Raw genomic sequence first — 19,163 nt, forward strand, 5'->3', positions numbered from 1 at the left:
TCTGTTTGTTCTGTATGCAGCCAACAAAGTTGGCGCTCCTGCTTCAAAGCAGACTATTGCTCGCTGGATCTGTAACACGATTCAGCAGGCGCATTCTACGGCAGGATTGCCATTGCCTAAATCAGTTAGGGCCCATTCCACTAGGAAGGTGGGCTCTTCTTGGGCGGCTGCCCGAGGGGTCTCGGCACTACAACTATGCCGAGCTGCTACTTGGTCGGGGTCAAACACCTTTGCAAAGTTCTATAAGTTTGATGCCCTGGTTGAGGAGGACCTCCTGTTTGCTCAATCGGTGCTGCAGAGTCATCCGCACTCTCCCGCCCGTTTGGGAGCTTTGGTATAATCCCCATGGTCCTTACGGAGTCCCCAGCATCCTCTAGGACGTTAGAGAAAATAAGATTTTACTTACCAGTAAATCTATTTCTCGTAGTCCGTAGTGGATGCTGGGCGCCCGTCCCAAGTGCGGACTTCTTCTGCAAGACTTGTATATAGTTATTGCTTACATAAGGGTTATGTTATAGTTTCATCGGTTTGAACCGAGACTATGTTGTTCATGCTGTTAACTGGGTAGTTTATCACAGGTTATACGGTGTGATTGGTGTGGCTGGTATGAATCTTGCCCTTGGATTAACTAAAATCCTTTCCTCGTACTGTCCGTCTCCTCTGGGCACAGTTTCCCTAACTGAGGTCTGGAGGAGGGGCATAGAGGGAGGAGCCAGTGCACACCCAGAATCCAAAGTCTTTCTTAAAGTGCCCATGTCTCCTGCGGAGCCCGTCTATTCCCCATGGTCCTTACGGAGTCCCCAGCATCCTCTACGAACTACGAGAAATAGATTTACAGGTAAGTAAAATCTTATTTTAGGAAGCCGAAGCTATAAAGAAGGTGATACAAAAATGAAATGTAATTAAAATAGAGAAATAGTGTTAAAAAATTAATAAGTGAAAGGTGTTAATAGAATGTAAAGGTATGCCACACTAAAGCTATCTAGCTCAGCCAGTCCAGAGGCACCACACCTCACACCTCCATTACCCCAATCTGGGTCTGTGATTAACCAGCAAGGAGCCACATGATAATGGCTCCTTACTACAATATGTCTAAGCTAGGAGCTACTTTCCTTGGAGCAACCCCATAATGCTCCATGTGGCATGTCAGGGCCTGCACCTCCTCCTAATGCAGGAACCTATCTGCCTCTCACAACAGATATATATACTGGTAGATGCTCAATCAGCTTTAATATGTAGCAGTTTATTTACTAAGCTTCGGTTTCTAAAACCTGGAGCTTCCAATTTTGTCTGTCCAAAATTTAAAAGGGTAGTGCTTTTACTAGCAAAATGCGGCTAGCAAAAGCATTGCCCTTTTAAATTTTGAGCAGAAACACAATCTGTATTATTTCATCTTCAAAATGTCTGTCTCCACGATTGGCTCATGTGACCTGTGTCCTATTTTCCTAGTATAGAAATTAAATTCAATTTCTCCAATGATTTCTTTGGAAGCCTAAGGCGTTGACTTTGTACTTTTCTTTTGTCTGCTGTATTAGGCTTGCGGTTTAGTGAAAAACCTTGCGCTAATGACGCATATCACGACTGATATGGAGGATGGCCCTATAATCAAATTAGCCAGTAATCTTGGAGTAGAAGATGTCAATCTGCTATGTGGCGAAGAGCTGGCATATCAAAACATATTTCTCGTCTTTCTTAATGGTAATTTACTCCTTGCGCTATATATTTGTACCTAATATCATTAATTCATGTCCACAGGGCACCAGGTCAATTTGTATATATTATTGCTGGTTGTGTTCAACTGGGTTTTATGAAATGGGCTTACCTTTTGGTTTTGGGTCAAATACTTACATTATTTAAAAAGTAATAATCATAAAATAAAGAAAAGCTTCATATTTAAATCTATTCCTTAGCTACTCCCATGTATAGGATTATGAAAAATATATGTTCTTAAAATCCGATGTCGTCGAAAGTTAGAGAAGAGGATGTATATATATAAAAAAAAAATTGTTATGTCCCAGAGCAGTGAGAATAAGCAAAGGCATGGTCAAAAAATAGAGGAAGCTACAGTACTACACAGAACAAAAAGTGTGTTTAGTAAAACACAGAGGGGGGAATTCAATTAGCCACTGTAAATTACTGCAGTTAATTTTATCCCCAGGGTGTAATTCAATTATCCTCTATAGCTGGCACTAACAGGAATTTTGTTTCACCTGCCCGGAGGCAGGAAAAATAAATCTATAATAAGTGCCGTTTTTTAATAGGTGTGATCACGAAAACACATGGATCCCAGAACTTAACCCGGATCCAGTGTTTTTTGCACGATAGCGGGTTAATTTTACTGCAAAAAAAAGGGCCAGTAATTGAATTGCCTGATAATAACATCAGGCCAAAAAATTGGGATAAAGGACTTTTTTTTTTTTTGCCCTAAAAATGTACCGCTATCAATTGAATCCCCCCCCCTTCGCCACCCAGAATCCTGCGGCCTATGTTCAGGGTAATAGATTAGTGAATCAAAACATAAAAAGACATTCACAATAAATGTCATGTTTACATTGGCGATTCTATAATGGGTGCAGTGTGTGTGGTGCACATGGGCCCCTGGGTCCAGGAGGGCCCACACCACACACACTGCACTCATACATTATACTTACCCCTCCGGAGTCCTGCGACGGTGGCACTGCTGTGCGGGCACAAATCACTCGGAAAAGGGCAGCGGAGGCAATTTCTGAGTGATTTGCTCATGTGCACTAAAGGTGTCCCCAGGAACAAGGCGTGGCCGCCATGTTCCCGGAGACTTGCGCATGCGCAGTAGACTCTGGCAATATGCCAGAGTCTACTGCTGCTGGAGAGCCGCGACGGAGGCTGCACGTGGGTCCCCTTCTCTCTAAAAATGCCCATGCATTTTTAAGATGTCTGTGCTTACATTTCAAAGCAATAAGTGTGTTAGGATCTCCTGCTCTGTGCTGCCACGTCGCCATGGCAACCGGGAGGCAAGTGTTAGCGAAGTAACCTGAGCGCAGCTGATACTCCGGTCCGGGTTTTTACTGTGTAGTGGTTACAGGCTCTGTGCACGGCAGGGAATCCGGCGCTGGTTTTGTGCTCACAGTCTGTGAGGTCTGAGTGGGGCGTGGACAGCACCTGCTATATAAACCATCCTCTCAGGCTAGGCAAATGCTGCTGAATCTTTGTTTGTTAGTCAGTTCCAGAGAGTTAGCTAGTACTGTGTGACTTTGTATTTACTTGTTGCTTACTGCGAATAGGCCTTGGGATTCGGTACTGCATTCTGCCAATCCGGACCTAGCAGTAAGACTGGAGTCAGTTGTTTGACCTGCTGGGGTTCTTTTTCTATTCTGTGAACCCAGCAGGTTTGCGGCTGTACTCTCAGACCTGCTTGCTTAATCCTCCCTCACTTTGCAGGGTGTCCAGGTGTCAGTTTAGTGGCAGTAAGCTGAACCTGTGCCCTGCAAGTGGGGGTTAGGATTGTGGATACTCTCCTTGTGTCTATATTTCTATCTCTGACCAAGGAGTTTATTCCCACACCCGTTGGTAACCCTTTGGGGGTTTTTCTGTTGCTCTTAGCAACATAATTTCAGGTGCTCCACATGTTAAATCACTACACATCGCTTCATTGTCCGCTCTATTCCATCTGAGCATTCCTGACACTAGGGAGACACCCAATTCCTGAGCCTTTGGGCTCCTCCGTTCACTTTGTGTTTATTAGTTAGTCCATCACCTCCTGTGTATGTTATGTTATACTGTCTGTGAGTTCGTTTGCTTCGCTTCCCTCTCTGTTCATACACCGGTATACTCCTGTTAGCACTGGTGTGCGTAACAAAGTGTTATATTTTGCAGTTCTTTTTGTCATCTTAATTGTCTATCTTTTGGCAACATATATGTATATTCTGTGTATGCAAACTCCTTAATTTATTCCATGTTCACCATACGAAGGGGAAGATTTATCAAAGGTTGGAGAGAGCGAAAGTGCCAACAAATCGACTTCTGCTACTTTACAGGCTGTGTTTGAAAAATTACGGTTAAGAGCTGAATGGCTGATACTTTATCTCTCTCTCTACATTATCTTTCTCTAAGCTTTGATAAATCTACCCCGAAGTCTTTTTAAGAGGATTTCATTACTTGCCTAACTGATGGCCCTGATTTCCCTGCGACACAAGTGCACAGTAACCCAGCTAATCCCTTCTGTGATCTGAGGGGGTTATTCAGAGTTGTTAGCAAGCAAAACAAACAAAAAAAGCAACTGGGCAAAACCATGTTGCAGTGCAAGTGAGGCAGATGTGCAGAGAGATTTAGATTTGGGTGGGTTATATTGTTTCTGTGAATGGTAAATACTGGCTGCTTTATTTCTACACTGCGATTTAGATTTCAGTTTGAACATACCCCACCCAAATCTAACTCTCTCTGCACATGTTACATCTGCCCCACCTGCGGTGCACATGTTATTGCCCAATTGCTTACTTTTTTGGTTTGCTAACAAACCTGAATAAAACCCTATGATTACAATTCTGATTTGTCATTCATTTCTAATAGGCAAATTAGAGTATGACTTTAGTCTGGTGTTCAGCAGTTTTTTGTTTCCTTTTGTAAAAGGATTTAGGAATAGGGAGACTTTTAAAATATCTATCAAGTGAAGGATACAATAGAAAAGGGTTATATCTTCTATTTTTCTGTGGAACCTATTTTTACAAATATTTGGCAGGGTGCAGTGGTAAACGTATAAACTTGTTTCATTTTGCGGATTAGTCTGAAAAACAAGATCATTTCTTTTGACGTTCTGTTATCCCAATTAGGGTTTCGACCCGTCTGCTATAGAACGTATTAACATTAGAGTTTATTGTTTACATTGTGATTAGAATGGATCATACTAATGAATGCTGTATTAATTAATTACACTTCATAATGCATTTGTATGTGCAAGTTACCACCTGTGGGGAGAGTTGATTCACTTGCTGTTTAAACTTCCCATTAGCGTGGAGAAATGAAGTGTAAGAAAGGAGGCTTTTATAATAAGATCTGTTAGCGATTATAAAATGGATAATGGAAAATGTGCATATTAAATTTTCTGTTTTTTTTTCTTTAAATCCATCATTAATGCTTTTGGTCTTTTTAAATGTTCAGTGTTTAAGGTGCATCAGCCCAGCTTGTTGTCTAATATACCTTTCCCAATACCCATACTGAAAGAAGATTACAACTAACTGATTCCTGCTTCTTATTTCCTTTTATCAAAATCTGTTCGATATAAAGTAGTAAAAAAACACAAAAAAAACCATTAAATCATAAATGTGAAATGGCACTCTGCCTCCCTATGTCCCTTCTATCTCTTTGCAGTTTGTGGGACTTCTAACAATGTGGTTATTTTGTCAGTTTTCCATATTGTACAAAAAATAGCAAAATTGTTGTAATCAAAATGTTACTTTTATTTACAAAAATAGTTACTTTCTTTTTATTTTGTGCTTTTTAGGCCTCAGTGTGTTTTCTCATTGTCGCTATTACTGAGTCTCTCTTTTATTATGTCGCTCTGTGTCTTCTTAATAAACTGTTTTTATGTTCATTGTTTGCACTCAGGAAACATTCTCGGGGTTATCAGAGACCACCATAAACTGGTCAACACCTTTCGATTAATGAGACGGGCTGGATATATCAATGAGTTTGTCTCCATCTCCACAAACCTGACGGACAGATGTGTGTACATCTCTTCTGACGGAGGCCGGCTGTGCAGGTAATTAGAAGATCAAGGGAGAAAATAATTAGTCTAAATAATGATCTTTGGATAAGAAAAAGGTCCTAAATAGTGACCCCTGCCCATTCGTTTGGCACAATTGTGTGTACTGCACAGACAGGCAAGTACCCGAAGACCGCTGCTCCTTTCTGACTGTGCTGCTTCACCCAAGTACTCTTGACTTTCAAATCTTACATACCATCTATTGTACTTGTGTCTCCACTTGGAGGTGAGTCTTAAAAGGGCCGCTCTTCTCTGTTGTCAGAGATGCCTTTAATAGACCTTTAGAAATGGTCTTTGTTCAGTATCTCTTATGTAAGCCAAATTTCTATAGTCACTCAGCTGGGGTTTAACACTGTTAAGAAAGTCCGCTGCTGTATAATTATAGTTATATACATTCCTAACGGTCAGTGTTCCTTAAAAGTAGAGCGCATGGTTCACATGATATATCGCCAAAGTAAAGGGTGGAGGGGGGGGTGCTGGACTACACACCCTAATTTTAAACACAAGAGGTGCTAACATGCTAAGACCTGTAGTGTCACACAGAAATAAAAAGAAAATGTTTGAAGGCAATTTTCTTCCCCTGCTCATTCCCCTCGTATGGCTCCTATGGCTCTTTGTTGGGAGAACTCTTCCTATCCCAGTGGAGACACGTGATGTTACCTTTAAAATCAGAGGAGGGTCTAATGCAGGCCTGTAATTTTGAATTGGCAGTGAATCCCAATTGTATATCTCCCATATAACCAGGGGCGTAGGGAGGGTGGAACAAGTGGAGCTTGAGCTCCAGGCGCCGCTGGGGACAGAAGGCGCCGTCTCCCTGTCACAGCTGAGAGCTGGGATCTCGGGCAGGGGTAGGAGGTGATGACTAGAAGAGTGGGAAGGGGTGGCCACCACACTGCCTGCATGTTCCATGTCACTGATTGCAGTGCAGAGAGTCCAGTGCAATGTAGTGTGGTGTGTTGTTAGGGAAGTGGGGAGGTTTGGAGGCTTGTCAGAAGATAGATGCTTCCTGGCTGTCAGGGAACTGCATTCAGTGACCTGGAACATGCAGGCAGTGTGGTGGCCACCCCTTCCCTTTCCTTAGTCCTTTCCTTCTACCCACGAGTCCCAGCCTGTCAATCACATAGAAGCTCCGCCCCTCCAGGCTGGAACGAGGATCTGCTCTGCTGCTGCCCTCTTGGTGAGAATTAATGTGTGTATATGTGTGTGTGTATACTGTGTGTTTATGTGTATATGTGTGTTTGTGTGTAAATGTGTGTGTGTGTGCTAATGTGTATACATGTATGTGTGTGTTTATGTGTATATATATCTTTGTTTACAGTATGTGTGAGTATATGTGTGTGTTTATGTATGTGTGTATATGTGTATATCTGTGTATATTTGTGTGTTTATGTATGTCTGTGCCTAAATGTGTGTGAATCAGTGTGTGACTCTATGTATGTATGTATGTATGTATGTATGTATGTATGTATGTATGTGTGGTGGTGGGTGGGGGTGCCGTGACATGACCCTGCTCCGGGTGTCATGTCTCCACGCTACACCTCTGCATATAACCTAGGAGGACAGGTAAATCATGCCTGACTAGCAGTGACAGGTTTGTAAGAAACGCGAGGAGTACTTGTATGTTCCTGCATAAGAGAGAGACGTGGAAGAAAGTCGTAGAGAAGCGCTATCATTGTCCCAGCTAGTGGCGCTAATTCATTGAGAGAAATTTATGACCCATGTGTAAAATTTGGGCCCACTCTTCTGTTCCATTATTGAATGAGAACCTGTCCTGTCCCAATCAGTGATTGGATCAATGGGCTGTAGCAATCATATTCTAACTGCATTCACCAGCCTGCCTGATAATGGTGCAATAGATTTTGAGATAAAAAAACTATTTGCCTGATATCTGCTCCGATATTGCAGTGTGTGTGACCTGCATAAGGACTTACCGCAGTTCTATATGTTACGTTAGCTTTTAGAAATAGTTTCCCTTTGACAGGTAATATAATGACTAGTGAACTGAGTTTAGTGACGGACTTGCAAAACAGAATGTGGATTGGATACCTCCTTGGGGGCCAGCTGATAGAGAAAGATTGTGCAGAATATATATTATTACTATTTCTGAAAAAATAACCTCATTGGTTTGGCATTGGCTCCCTCCTAGATGAGACCTATCCCTATTTTGCCATGAATGTGTTAATCTGTGACAAGGGGATACAAGATCATTAAGCTAAATAGAGCTGTCCCATATCAAAAGAGCCAGGTACAGGCTGTCGGCCAATATACCCAAACAATTCATGTTAGCGTCTTGTTGTGGATAATGTGGCTATCTCTCTGCTGCCAATAGAGCTGCAAGCCCCAAAACTCAGTAATGAATGCTTGCTGAGCCTGGCATATCAGTCCCTTGGGTTTGCTCTAGACAGAGCTGATCCCCCACACAAAGGGGCAGTGGCAGGACGGGTGCAAGACTAAGACCTGCCAATCAGTTTGCTGTCTTCACATCCGTGCGGACTTCATTTTGCTATTGCCAGGATAAAAGTCTCTAAGGCACTGATATTTGTGTTCATTGCATTAGGAGCTAAAGAGCGAATTCCTTAGCTACATGTTCCAATTGCTCAGAATTCTTTTTCGTTTAATTTTGATGCGTAAACAGAGTTAGATCTATAAATAAATGTACTGTACACTTGCAAAAATAATACAGTTTCATTAGACGGAGCTTAAACGAAAAGGAGAATACGGTATACTCATAAGGCAATTATATGTTAAATAGTGACTACTCACCTTATTAATAAATGAAGCTGTCCTCTAGCCATGCGTGGGAGAGGTCATAGTTTATTGTTTAATGAAGTGTTTGTGGTTGCTCCTAATGGGTATAGTAGATGGATTTTTAATAGTATATATTTTTAGTTGGTTTCATATTGGTGATATGCAGGGGGTTTGGCAAACAAACTTAAAGGGGTGCGAGACTCTGACCCTACTGACTTGTGACCAGTATAGGCCACAAGCTGGTTCTCAGTGCTAAAAGAGGTCCTGGGTCAGTAAAAGAGTGCTAGAAGGGTACTATGGGCCTATACAAAGTGCCAGAATGGGTTATGGGAAGGGGTCCACAGGACAGTACAGAGTGCTAGAAGGGGACCACAGGACAGTACAGAGTGCTAGAAGGGGTCCACAGGACAGTACAGAGTGCTAGAAGGGGTCCACAGGACAGTACCGAGTGCTAGAAGGGGTCCACAGGACAGTACAGAGTGCTAGAAGGGGACCACAGGACAGTACAGAGTGCTAGAAGGGGTCCACAGGACAGTACAGAGTGCTAGAAGGGGTCCACAGGACAGTACCGAGTGCTAGAAGGGGTCCACAGGACAGTACAGAGTGCTAGAAGGGGTCCACAGGACAGTACAGAGTGCTAGAAGGGGACCACAGGACAGTACAGAGTGCTAGAAGTTGTCCACAGGACAGTACAGAGTGCTAGAAGGGGTCCTCAGGACAGTACAGAGTGCTAGAAGGGGTCCACTGGACAGTACAGAGTGCTAGTAGGGGACCATAGGCAAGTACAGAGTGCTAGAAGGGGGGTTCATGAGCCAGTATAGAGTGCTACAAGGGGGGCCACTGGGAAGGTACAGAGTGCCATATAGAGTCCACGGGCTAGTACAGAGTGCTAAATGGGTGCCATAGGACAGTACAGAGTTCTTATAGGGTGGCCACAGACTGGTACAAATTGATAGAAGTGGGCTCTTGTGATTGCACAGGGTGCTAAAAGGAAGACAATGGCTGGTAATATACTGTATACTGGTTATTTCTCTGGCTGGGTCCACAGGATTAGCCACAGGATAACATTGGGATATGGTTGAGCGACAACGGAAATGGCACCAACACGGTCACAAGCTTTCTGGCCTCCCAGGATGCATCGGGGCCTCACCATAGTCCCGCCCACTGACTCGGTCAAATTAGTTTATTGCTTGGTGCGGCAGGAAGCCGGACCATGGTCACAGGGCTGCTGTAGATAAAGCAGCCTGAAGCTTTTTATTATTTTATTTTTATAGACTTACTTGTTTTGTTTTTTTTGAGCGACTTTTCTTAACAGCGTCTTAAACGCATACTGGAAAGAGTCGCTCCAACAACTCCCCACCGGGTCGCAACAACGCTTACCTTCGCGGTACAGTGCTTTCTCGACGGGCGTCTGTGTCGGATGTTCTAGCAGGTCCAGCAGACGTAACCAGGCTGTGGCCGGAGCATGGGGGGAAGGTAAGTGTATGGATTTCCTCTTACTAGAGTGGTCCGGACACAGCTACACTGTATTGGTGGAGACTACAAACAGTGTGTTGATGCGCCGAACATCTCGTGTGTGACAGCGCTACGCTCTAGGGATCATAGGCGCCAGGACTAGGTAGGGGCCGCAATCCTTAGAGTTTAAGTCAACAGGGGGATTCAGACGCTCTCCTGGCCGCCTCTCCTCCGAGTTCATGACCAGTTTCCGCGCGTCTCCCGTCCATGAACTAAATGACCTCACTTCCGTCTCAGATGCTACCACGAGGGTACTCGGTCGCAGCTTAGACGCTGCAGTTGTGTACACTAGAGATCCCGCCTAGACAGAGTCGCAGGCCTTAGCGTCTGCATACACGTGGAAGTCGCTGAGCGTCCGTGTCCGTCAGTGAGCGACTGTGTCCGTTATCAATTATCAGGAGCGGTAGTGTACATCAGTAGCGTCTGAATCCACTCAGCGTCTTTCGAGCGCATTTGCTTGGATATGGAAGTGTGGTGAGTCTCCCTGTATCCCACTCTACAGAGGAAGGGTATACAGTACTAAAAATTCTCTCTACTTGTTAGTATGAATTGTTAATTTTTAGCACATATTGCATATGAGATCTGTATATTACTGTGTTTTCTGCATGTTATGTTGAAAAAGAACCAGTTGAAACGGAAGTACAATTTTCCTACTTACTTGTAAGTTGTTATGGGGGTTGTATTCTCATATGACAATGTCTAATGCCTTAACATGTGACTGACTGCTAGTATGTGTGCTGACTTTTCTATGTTGTCAGTCCTATTCTGACCCTCAATTCAGGTGCACGGCTGTGGTCAGATTGATCTCACTTCTATATACTCATATATAGGTGATTTTCAGTCACAAATTGTGTAGTCATTAACAGATTATTACCATGTCTGTGAGCGGCAAAAGTGACGAGGAGAATTTATCAAGCACTCCTACATCCCTAGCATGCTTATCTTGTAAGACAGGGTTAATTGGTATGAACCAATTGGTCACTTATGAGGGGTTGTGTGCGAACTGTTTTGCTTTTCAGCAAAGTAAAAAACAGGAGTTGGTTCAACCACCAACAGAACCACCATGGAATATGTTCGCAAAGACTTTATCTTCAATAGTGGACAGGTTAACTCCGGTAGCACCACCTCAAGGGTTAGGTTACACTATTAACCCATACATGCAGCTCCCTTCCTACGGCTTGGTTCCAGTAGCCTCTACAAGCAACCAAGGGACAAGTAAGACTAAGACAGATGCGTCTATGTGGCAGACTACACAAGATGATACAACAGATGATGATACAGTATATTCAAATACTCCGTATGATCAGTCGCAGAGTTTTAGTTCAGAGGATGTAGCTGAACTTATTGATGCTGTGAAGGCTGTTCTCTCTTTGCAAGAGCCAGCCAAGACGGTGTTAAAATCTAAAGCACCTGTGTTTAAACGAACAAAATCAGTTAAAACTGAATTCCCAGCGTCAGATGAGCTGACGGAAATGATGGATGAGTTTTGGGCGACACCCAGTAAGAAATATAAGATTCCGAAAAGATGGAGTTCTTATTATCCATTTCCAGCTGCGGATTGTTCGAAGAGAGAAGTTCCTCCAAAAGTAGATGCACATGTACTGCGACTTGTGCATAAACCTGGTTTACCACTGTCATCTACCTAACTAAATGATGTCACAGACAGAAGGGTAGATAGCTTCTTGAAAAATGTATTTTCTCTAGTAGGAGCAGTGGTAAGACCTGCTTTGGCTTCGGCCTGGGTAGCAAAGGCAATGGGAGAATGGATAGAGGAACTAGAGAATGACATCTCTTCTCCTAATAGGGAGCAAGAGTATCATTTAAGCCATTTAAGACAATCTGCCCAATACTTGGAAGAAGCAGCAATTGATATGGGTACAGTTGCTTCTAAAGCTTCAGCCTTGACAGTAACCTCTCGCAGAGCAGTTTGGCTACGTATCTGGAAAGCAGATGCGGAATCCAAGAAAGAATTGGAAGCATTGCCTTTCATTGGTAATATATTGTTTGGGAAACCATTATCTGATATCTTAGAATCAGAGGCTGAATCAAAGAAGGTCAGATTTCCGGCTACTTATAACCCCAAGTCTAAGGGTTCAAAGTTTCGCTCATTTCACTGGCAAAGCAAAGCAAAAGCTAAAGAGTCTAAGCACCCCCAGTTCAAAACCAGGGGTAGGAAGCAGTGGGCTAGCAAAAAGCCAGCTTCCAAGCCTGAACAGAAACAATCAGCCTGAAGAGACGGGCCTCCGCCTGGAGGATTCCAGGGTTGGGGGCCGACTCCTTCATTTTGCACACATATAGCAACAGTCAACAACAGATGCTTGGGTGCAGAAGGTGGTATCTCAGGGATATGGATTCACATTCAGGAGGCAGCCTCCTCAAAGATTTTTTTGTATCGGCCCGTCTCGTATAGAGTCGAAGGCCAATGCCCTGCAAGAAGCAGTCCAAAAATTACTGCAGTCAGGTGTGATTGTCCCAGTACCGCCATCACAGTGGGGACGGGGGTTTTACTCCAATCTATTTCTGATCCAGAAGCCAAATGGGTCATTTCGACGAATTCTCAATCTGAAAATGTTGAACAGATACATTTGGATCCCAAGGTTCCACATGGAGACGTTACGCTCCATAATGTTGGCTATAGAACCGGGAGATTACATGGTGTCTCTGGATGTACGGGATGCTTACCTACATGTGCCTATAGCACTGTCTCATCAGTGTTACCTCAGGTTTGCCATCCTCCAGGAACATTTTCAGTTCCAAGCTTTGCCCTTCGGGCTAGCAACAGCACCCAGGGTGTTTACCAAAATTATGGTGGTTATGGCAGCTTGTCTGCGCAAACGGGATAAGAATATTCCCATACCTCGACGACCTGTTAATCCTAGCACATTCGCAGGATGTACTTTTGAGCCATCTTCAACAGACAACTGTTTGTTTACAGAGACACGGGTGGCTCATAAATTGGGAAAAGTCGTCTCTGAATCCGTCACAGCGGATGGTTCATTTGGGGGCCAAATTGGATTCAGACCTACAGAAAGTTCTCTTACCAGAGAAAAAGATGGTCAAGGTGCAGGTCATGGCTCAGGAAGCGTTGCAAGCCCAGACAATGTCAGTCCATGCAGCAATGCGACTGTTGGGTCTGATGGTATCTACCTTCGACATGGTGGAATATGCGCAATTCCACTCCAGACCATTGCAGCACCTTATTCTGACCAAATGGAACGGAAATCAGCAGGCGATAAAAAAAGCAGATGATAAAGTTTCCAGTAAACGTAAAAAGGACTCTAGCGTGGTGGCTACAGACAGACCATTTAAACAAGGGGAGACCCTTTTGGATAAAAGAATGGCAAGTCCTGACAACAGATGCCAGCCTGCAAGGCTGGGGTGCGGTACTCGGAAGCCTTTGGTTCCAGGGAAGATGGACCGTAAGGGAAAGTCGCCTGCCAATAAATCTGTTGGAAATAAGGGCCATTTATATGGCTCTAGTTCAGGCAAAGGACAGTCTGCAAGGAAGACCGGTCCAGATTAGCTCAGACAATGCGACAGCAGTAGCGTACCTCAATCATCAAGGAGGAACTCACAGCAAGAGACTGATGGAGGAGGTAACTCCCATTCTAAGATGGGCAGAACTCCATCTCCCAGCATTTTCGGCAGTGTTTGTCCCAGGTGTACTGAACTGGGAAGCGGATTTTCTCAGTCGACACACCATTCAGGAAACCGAATGGGCATTACACCCAGAAGTGTTTCAGACAATAAGGAACAGATGGGGTCTACCAGAGATAGACCTCATGGCTTCTCGTCTAAACAACAAAGTTCCGAAGTATTGATCGAGAACAAAGGATCCCGGAGCGGTCCTTGTAGACGCACTGTTAGTAGAATGGAAATTTCGTTTGGCATATCTGTTCCCTCCAATATCTCTGTTACCCAGAGTAGTGAGAAAAATAAAGCAAGCAAAGGGAGCAATAATTCTAATAGCTCCAGCTTGGCCAAGAAGGCATTTGTACACAGATCTTTTGAGGATGTCCGTGGAAGCAGCAATACTGCTCCCTCAACGTCCAGATCTGCTAATGCAGGATCCTTGTCACAGCCATCTGGATCGTCTCTCTTTGACGTCGTGGCTGTCGAAACCTCTATCTTAGAAGCTAGAGGATTTTCGAAACAAGTAATCCAAACTATGCTTAGAGCAAGAAAGCCTTCTTCAGCTCGTGTGTATCATAGAATATGGCAGGCCTATATTCATTGGTGTACTGGAAAAAGTTTGAATCCAGGATCTTTTAAAGTATCCAGGATTTTGGATTTCCTTTAAGCAGGATTGGATAAAGGTTTGAAAGTTGCTTCCTTGAGAGTTCAAGTATCAGCATTAACTGTATGGTTTCAGCGAATGATTGCTGATTTATCGGATGTACGTACTTTCTTTCAGGGAGTTGTACATATTCAACCTCCATTTGTTCCTCCTGCAGCTCCCTGGGATTTGAATTTAGTTCTTAAATTCCTCCAGGGTCCTCCGTTTGAACCGCTTAAGAGAGCAGATCTTAAATGGTTAACGGCTAAAGTACTTTTTCTACTGGCAATGGCGTCAGCCAGAAGAGTGTCCGATTTAGGAGCGTTATCGTGTAAGTCTCCTTTCTTAAGTTTTTTTCCAGACAGAGCAGTTCTCAGAACGAGATCTGGTTATCTTCCGAAGGTGGTTTAAAAGTTTCACCTGAATGAAGAGATTGTAGTCCCAGCTTTTCAGATATCGGGACTATCTGCGGGAGAAGCGTTGCTGGACGTAGTCCGAGCTTTAAGAATCTACATAGATCGTACTAGTGCCATCAGGAAAACAGATTCTCTCTTCATCCTCTACGGATTTCATAGAAGAGGATGGCCTGCTAGTAAACAGACGCTGGCGAGATGGCTCCGAATGGTAATATCAGAAGCTTATTCTCATGCAGATCTCCCTACTCCGGCTAATGTCTCTGCTCAATCTACACGTAAGGTAGGTCCTTCTTGGGCAGCACAACAGGGTGCTTCAGCAGAACAGATTTGTAAGGCAGCCACATGGTCTTCCATAAACACATTCATTAGACATTATGCCTTGGATACTTTTGCCTCTCATGACGCAGTCTTCGGGTGAAAGGTCCTCCTGTGTAATCAGGAGCGTCCCCACCACTAAAATTGGCTTTGGCAATCCCAATGTTATCGTGTGGATAATCCTGTGGACCCAGCCAGAGAAATAGACGTTATGGTAAGAACTTACCGTTGATAAAGTGATTTCTCTTATGTCCACAGGTATCCACAGGAATCCCATCCTGACGCACCTGATTTGAGGATCTTGACAATCACTAAACCTCTTCCTTCTTGTATGGAAGGGTGTGTATGTGTGTTCTTATCGCCTAAATAGGTGTCTACCGGATGCTCCTGCCTAAATCGCTGTGGAAAGAACTGTTTTGACTGAGTCAGTGGGTGGGACTATATGGTGAGGCCCCAATGCATCCTGGGAGGCCAGAAAGCTTGTGACCGTGTTGGTGCCATTTCCGCTGTCGCTCAACCATTTTCCAATGTTATCCTGTGGAAAACTGTGGACATAAGAGAAATCACGTTATCAACGGTAAGTTCTTAACATAACGTCTATTTGAGTATTATATTGTGTCATATATTTGTTACTTTCCAATATGAAGCACTACACATCTTATAAAAATACACTTAGTAAATTATGTCACTTGTCAATTTATTTAATACAAAATTGTCCGCTCATAACTTGATTCTAGGGCCTAATCTTTGGATACATTTGTCCAGGTCTGGATTATGTATATAATATAACTTTGTATACTATCAATATATTTAGAATTCATCATCACTTCGGTTCACCTGACCTGCAAAGCACCCGGTGTCATAGAACTGGCTTGATATATCTTACATTAGTGTATGTCTGTTACAGGCCTTATATCATTGTCAAATCTCAGAAGCCTGCAGTTACCAACAAGCATATCCAGGAGCTCTCTCAGGGATACAGGTATGTGCTGAAATAATTAAAGGATTACGAATGTACCAGATTTTAGCATTGAGCACATGAGACCCATTATCATTGAAATATCCTTTACACTTTTTGACAACTCAAAATTATCTCAAATTAGACATCTGGCAGGCTGAATCCCCTCGTGCGCTGAAACCCTCGTGCAAGCCGATTGAATCACCTCGTGCGCTGCACCAGCCGATTGAATCCCCTTGTGCGCTGCGCATGCAGGCTGAATCCCCTCGTGCTCTGCGCATGCAGGCTGAATCCCCTTGTGCTCTGCGCATGCAGGCTGCATCCCCTCATGCGCTGCACCAGCCGATTGAATCTCCTTGTGCACTGTCGAAAAAAAGTTTTTTAGGCGCTGAACAGGGTCGTGCAAATATAGCACTGATAATGGCAGCCACTTGGTAAGGAGGTAGCCGGCCTCCTGAAAGTAAAACAACTAAAACAAAATCACCAAGTAGGCGCACAATACCAATGATGTTGATAAAAACACAATTTATTAACATAAAACCAATGACAAACCGATTAAAAAACACAACACTACACAGAGCATATAACTGAGGTATTATACCTTATAATTCACACATAAAGTGTATTATTAAGTGAAAGGGACACTGAAATGCAGGAGAACCCGTCTCTGTAAGATAGGGTTAATCTCTCACATTAATTCCATATCAGACAGTTTAAATGAAAAGGAAGTCCTGTAAACTGATGTAATAAGCGTTTGTGACCATAAAGGTATCCGGATTTAAATAATGTTTCCTTGGAGCAAAATAAACCAACCGATTAATGTTACTCACAGAGACGTAATGATCTCTTGCTGCACGGGATAAATGGTTAAGGAACCGCTTGTTATCACTCTGTGCATGGGTGAGACATCCGTCAGCGGTATATTCAGATGAAAGCCATTTCTTTCTGTGCAGCACCAGTTGCCTGTATCAGACCACCATACAGATCCTCCAGCTTGCTGAGCGACGCCCGGCCGGGCAGGAGGTAACAATGTTCCAAATGCAAGGAGAGTTAGAGTGGAATGATTGAATCACAGGCTGGATCATTCACCGGTGACTTGTAACGGACGGCTGAAAGTGATGGATGTCGTGCTCCGTGGGACACTTAATGGTCAAGTGTGGCCCTTTCTTCTGTACCCTCAACGCGTTTCTCCGCACCTAAGGCGGCTTCTTCAAGAGGCAGAGTGTTCTTCTCTGAGCACTATTGTGGTTGTTTTATACCTTGTCCCATTAAAATCATTAGAAACAGCTGAGTGTGAAGGCTCAACAGGTGCTCTGAAATCAAAGCCTTCATACACAGATAACGTGTCACAGAGTTTTTAATTAGACATAATTAATTCAAAAAATATATTTTAAAATAAATCCTATGACTATCAGTTTGTCATAAATAAAAACAACATAAATAAAAATATAAATATATTTCTGTTATGCGGATAGAATCACTATGATCCCATGAGGCTGCAGCCATATTAAAAGATCTTTCAGCAGCTGCAGCATTTATCCATTAATAGTCTCCCACTCCTGAGTGGGGAAAAGGAATATACAAGCATATATACACATATGGTAATTTAAGTGCTATATGTTGTTAATAGCATATTATAGTAGACAATAAGTTTATTAGGTCTTAATTTTATTCTTTATTTATAAATGTTTATACTAAAAAAGCCTATCATAAATCATGTGAAATACCATGTGTAAGAAAATATCTACACAACACATCTCTTCATATTGCTATCTTTATAAGCTCAAATCTTAGTATTATAACATGGGACAATGTGAATTAAAGACACTTAACACATATAAAAATGTAGAGAAAGAGATATATATATATTGTTATTTTTATAGCTTTATAGTTTTAGAGGATAGTATCTTCATCATATCAACATCTAAAAATCTTAGGAACATACTAGCTCCGAGTTTTTTTAAGAGATCTCCTGTTAATACTGAAAGGAGTGAACAACTTACATTAGTGGGCCCAAAAGTTGTGGGCTTCTTTAGATGTAATCATAATAGATGTACCACATGTACTCATGTGGTCAATAAAATTAAACATATTTCTCCGTTTGGATCAAGTACAGAATTTAAGATACAATCCTTCATAAATTGCAATACACATTTTGTAGTTTATTTGTTACGCTGCTCTTGTCAGATGCACTATGTAGGGCGAACCACTAGGGCATTGAAGCTGCGCTTTATGGAACATAGAAGGAATATCCTCAGGAGTGGGAGACTATTAATGGATAAATGCTGCAGCTGCTGAAAGATCTTTTAATATGGCTGCAGCCTCATGGGATCATAGTGATTCTATCCGCATAACAGAAATATATTTATATTTTTATTTATGTTGTTTTTATTTATGACAAACTGATAGTCATAGGATTTATTTTAAAATATATTTTTTGAATTAATTATGTCTAATTAAAAACTCTGTGACACGTTATCTGTGTATGAAGGCTTTGATTTCAGAGCACCTGTTGAGCCTTCACACTCACCTGTTTCTAATGATTTTAATGGGACAAGGTATAAAACAACCACAATAGTGCTCAGAGAAGAACACTCTGCCTCTTGAAGAAGCCGCCTTAGGTGCGGAGAAACGCGTTGAGGGTACAGAAGAAAGGGCCACACTTGACCATTAAGTGTCCCACGGAGCACGACATCCATCACTTTCAGCCGTCCGTTACAAGTCACCGGTGAATGATCCAGCCTGTGATTCAATCATTCCACTCTAACTCTCCTTGCATTTGGAACATTGTTACCTCCTGCCCGGCCGGGCGTCGCTCAGCAAGCTGGAGGATCTGTATGGTGGTCTGATACAGGCAACTGGTGCTGCACAGAAAGAAATGGCTTTCATCTGAATATACCGCTGACGGATGTCTCACCCATGCACAGGGTGATAACAAGCGGTTCCTTAACCATTTATCCCGTGCAGCAAGAGATCATTACGTCTCTGTGAGTAACATTAATCGGTTGGTTTATTTTGCTCCAAGGAAACATTATTTAAATCCGGATACCTTTATGGTCACAAACGCTTATTACATCAGTTTACAGGACTTCCTTTTTCATTTAAACTGTCTGATATGGAATTAATGTGAGAGATTAACCCTATCTTACAGAGACGGGTTCTCCTGCATTTCAGTGTCCCTTTCACTTAATAATACAC

The 19,163-nt window shown here is 42.9% G+C and overlaps 1 protein-coding gene across 1 annotated transcript in view; it reads left to right on the top strand.

The window, feature by feature from the left end:
- POLR3B (RNA polymerase III subunit B) overlaps positions 1-19,163 on the top strand; it is a 345,554-nt gene that overhangs the window by 156,315 nt on the left and 170,076 nt on the right. The window contains exons 15-17 of the mRNA XM_063928431.1: positions 1,536-1,698; positions 5,581-5,734; positions 15,915-15,989. Coding sequence (XP_063784501.1) covers positions 1,536-1,698; positions 5,581-5,734; positions 15,915-15,989 — 392 coding nt within the window. The remainder of the gene's footprint in view (positions 1-1,535; positions 1,699-5,580; positions 5,735-15,914; positions 15,990-19,163) is intronic.

Source organism: Pseudophryne corroboree, chromosome 6, assembly GCF_028390025.1.
Source record: "Pseudophryne corroboree isolate aPseCor3 chromosome 6, aPseCor3.hap2, whole genome shotgun sequence".
Taxonomy (NCBI): domain Eukaryota; kingdom Metazoa; phylum Chordata; class Amphibia; order Anura; family Myobatrachidae; genus Pseudophryne; species Pseudophryne corroboree.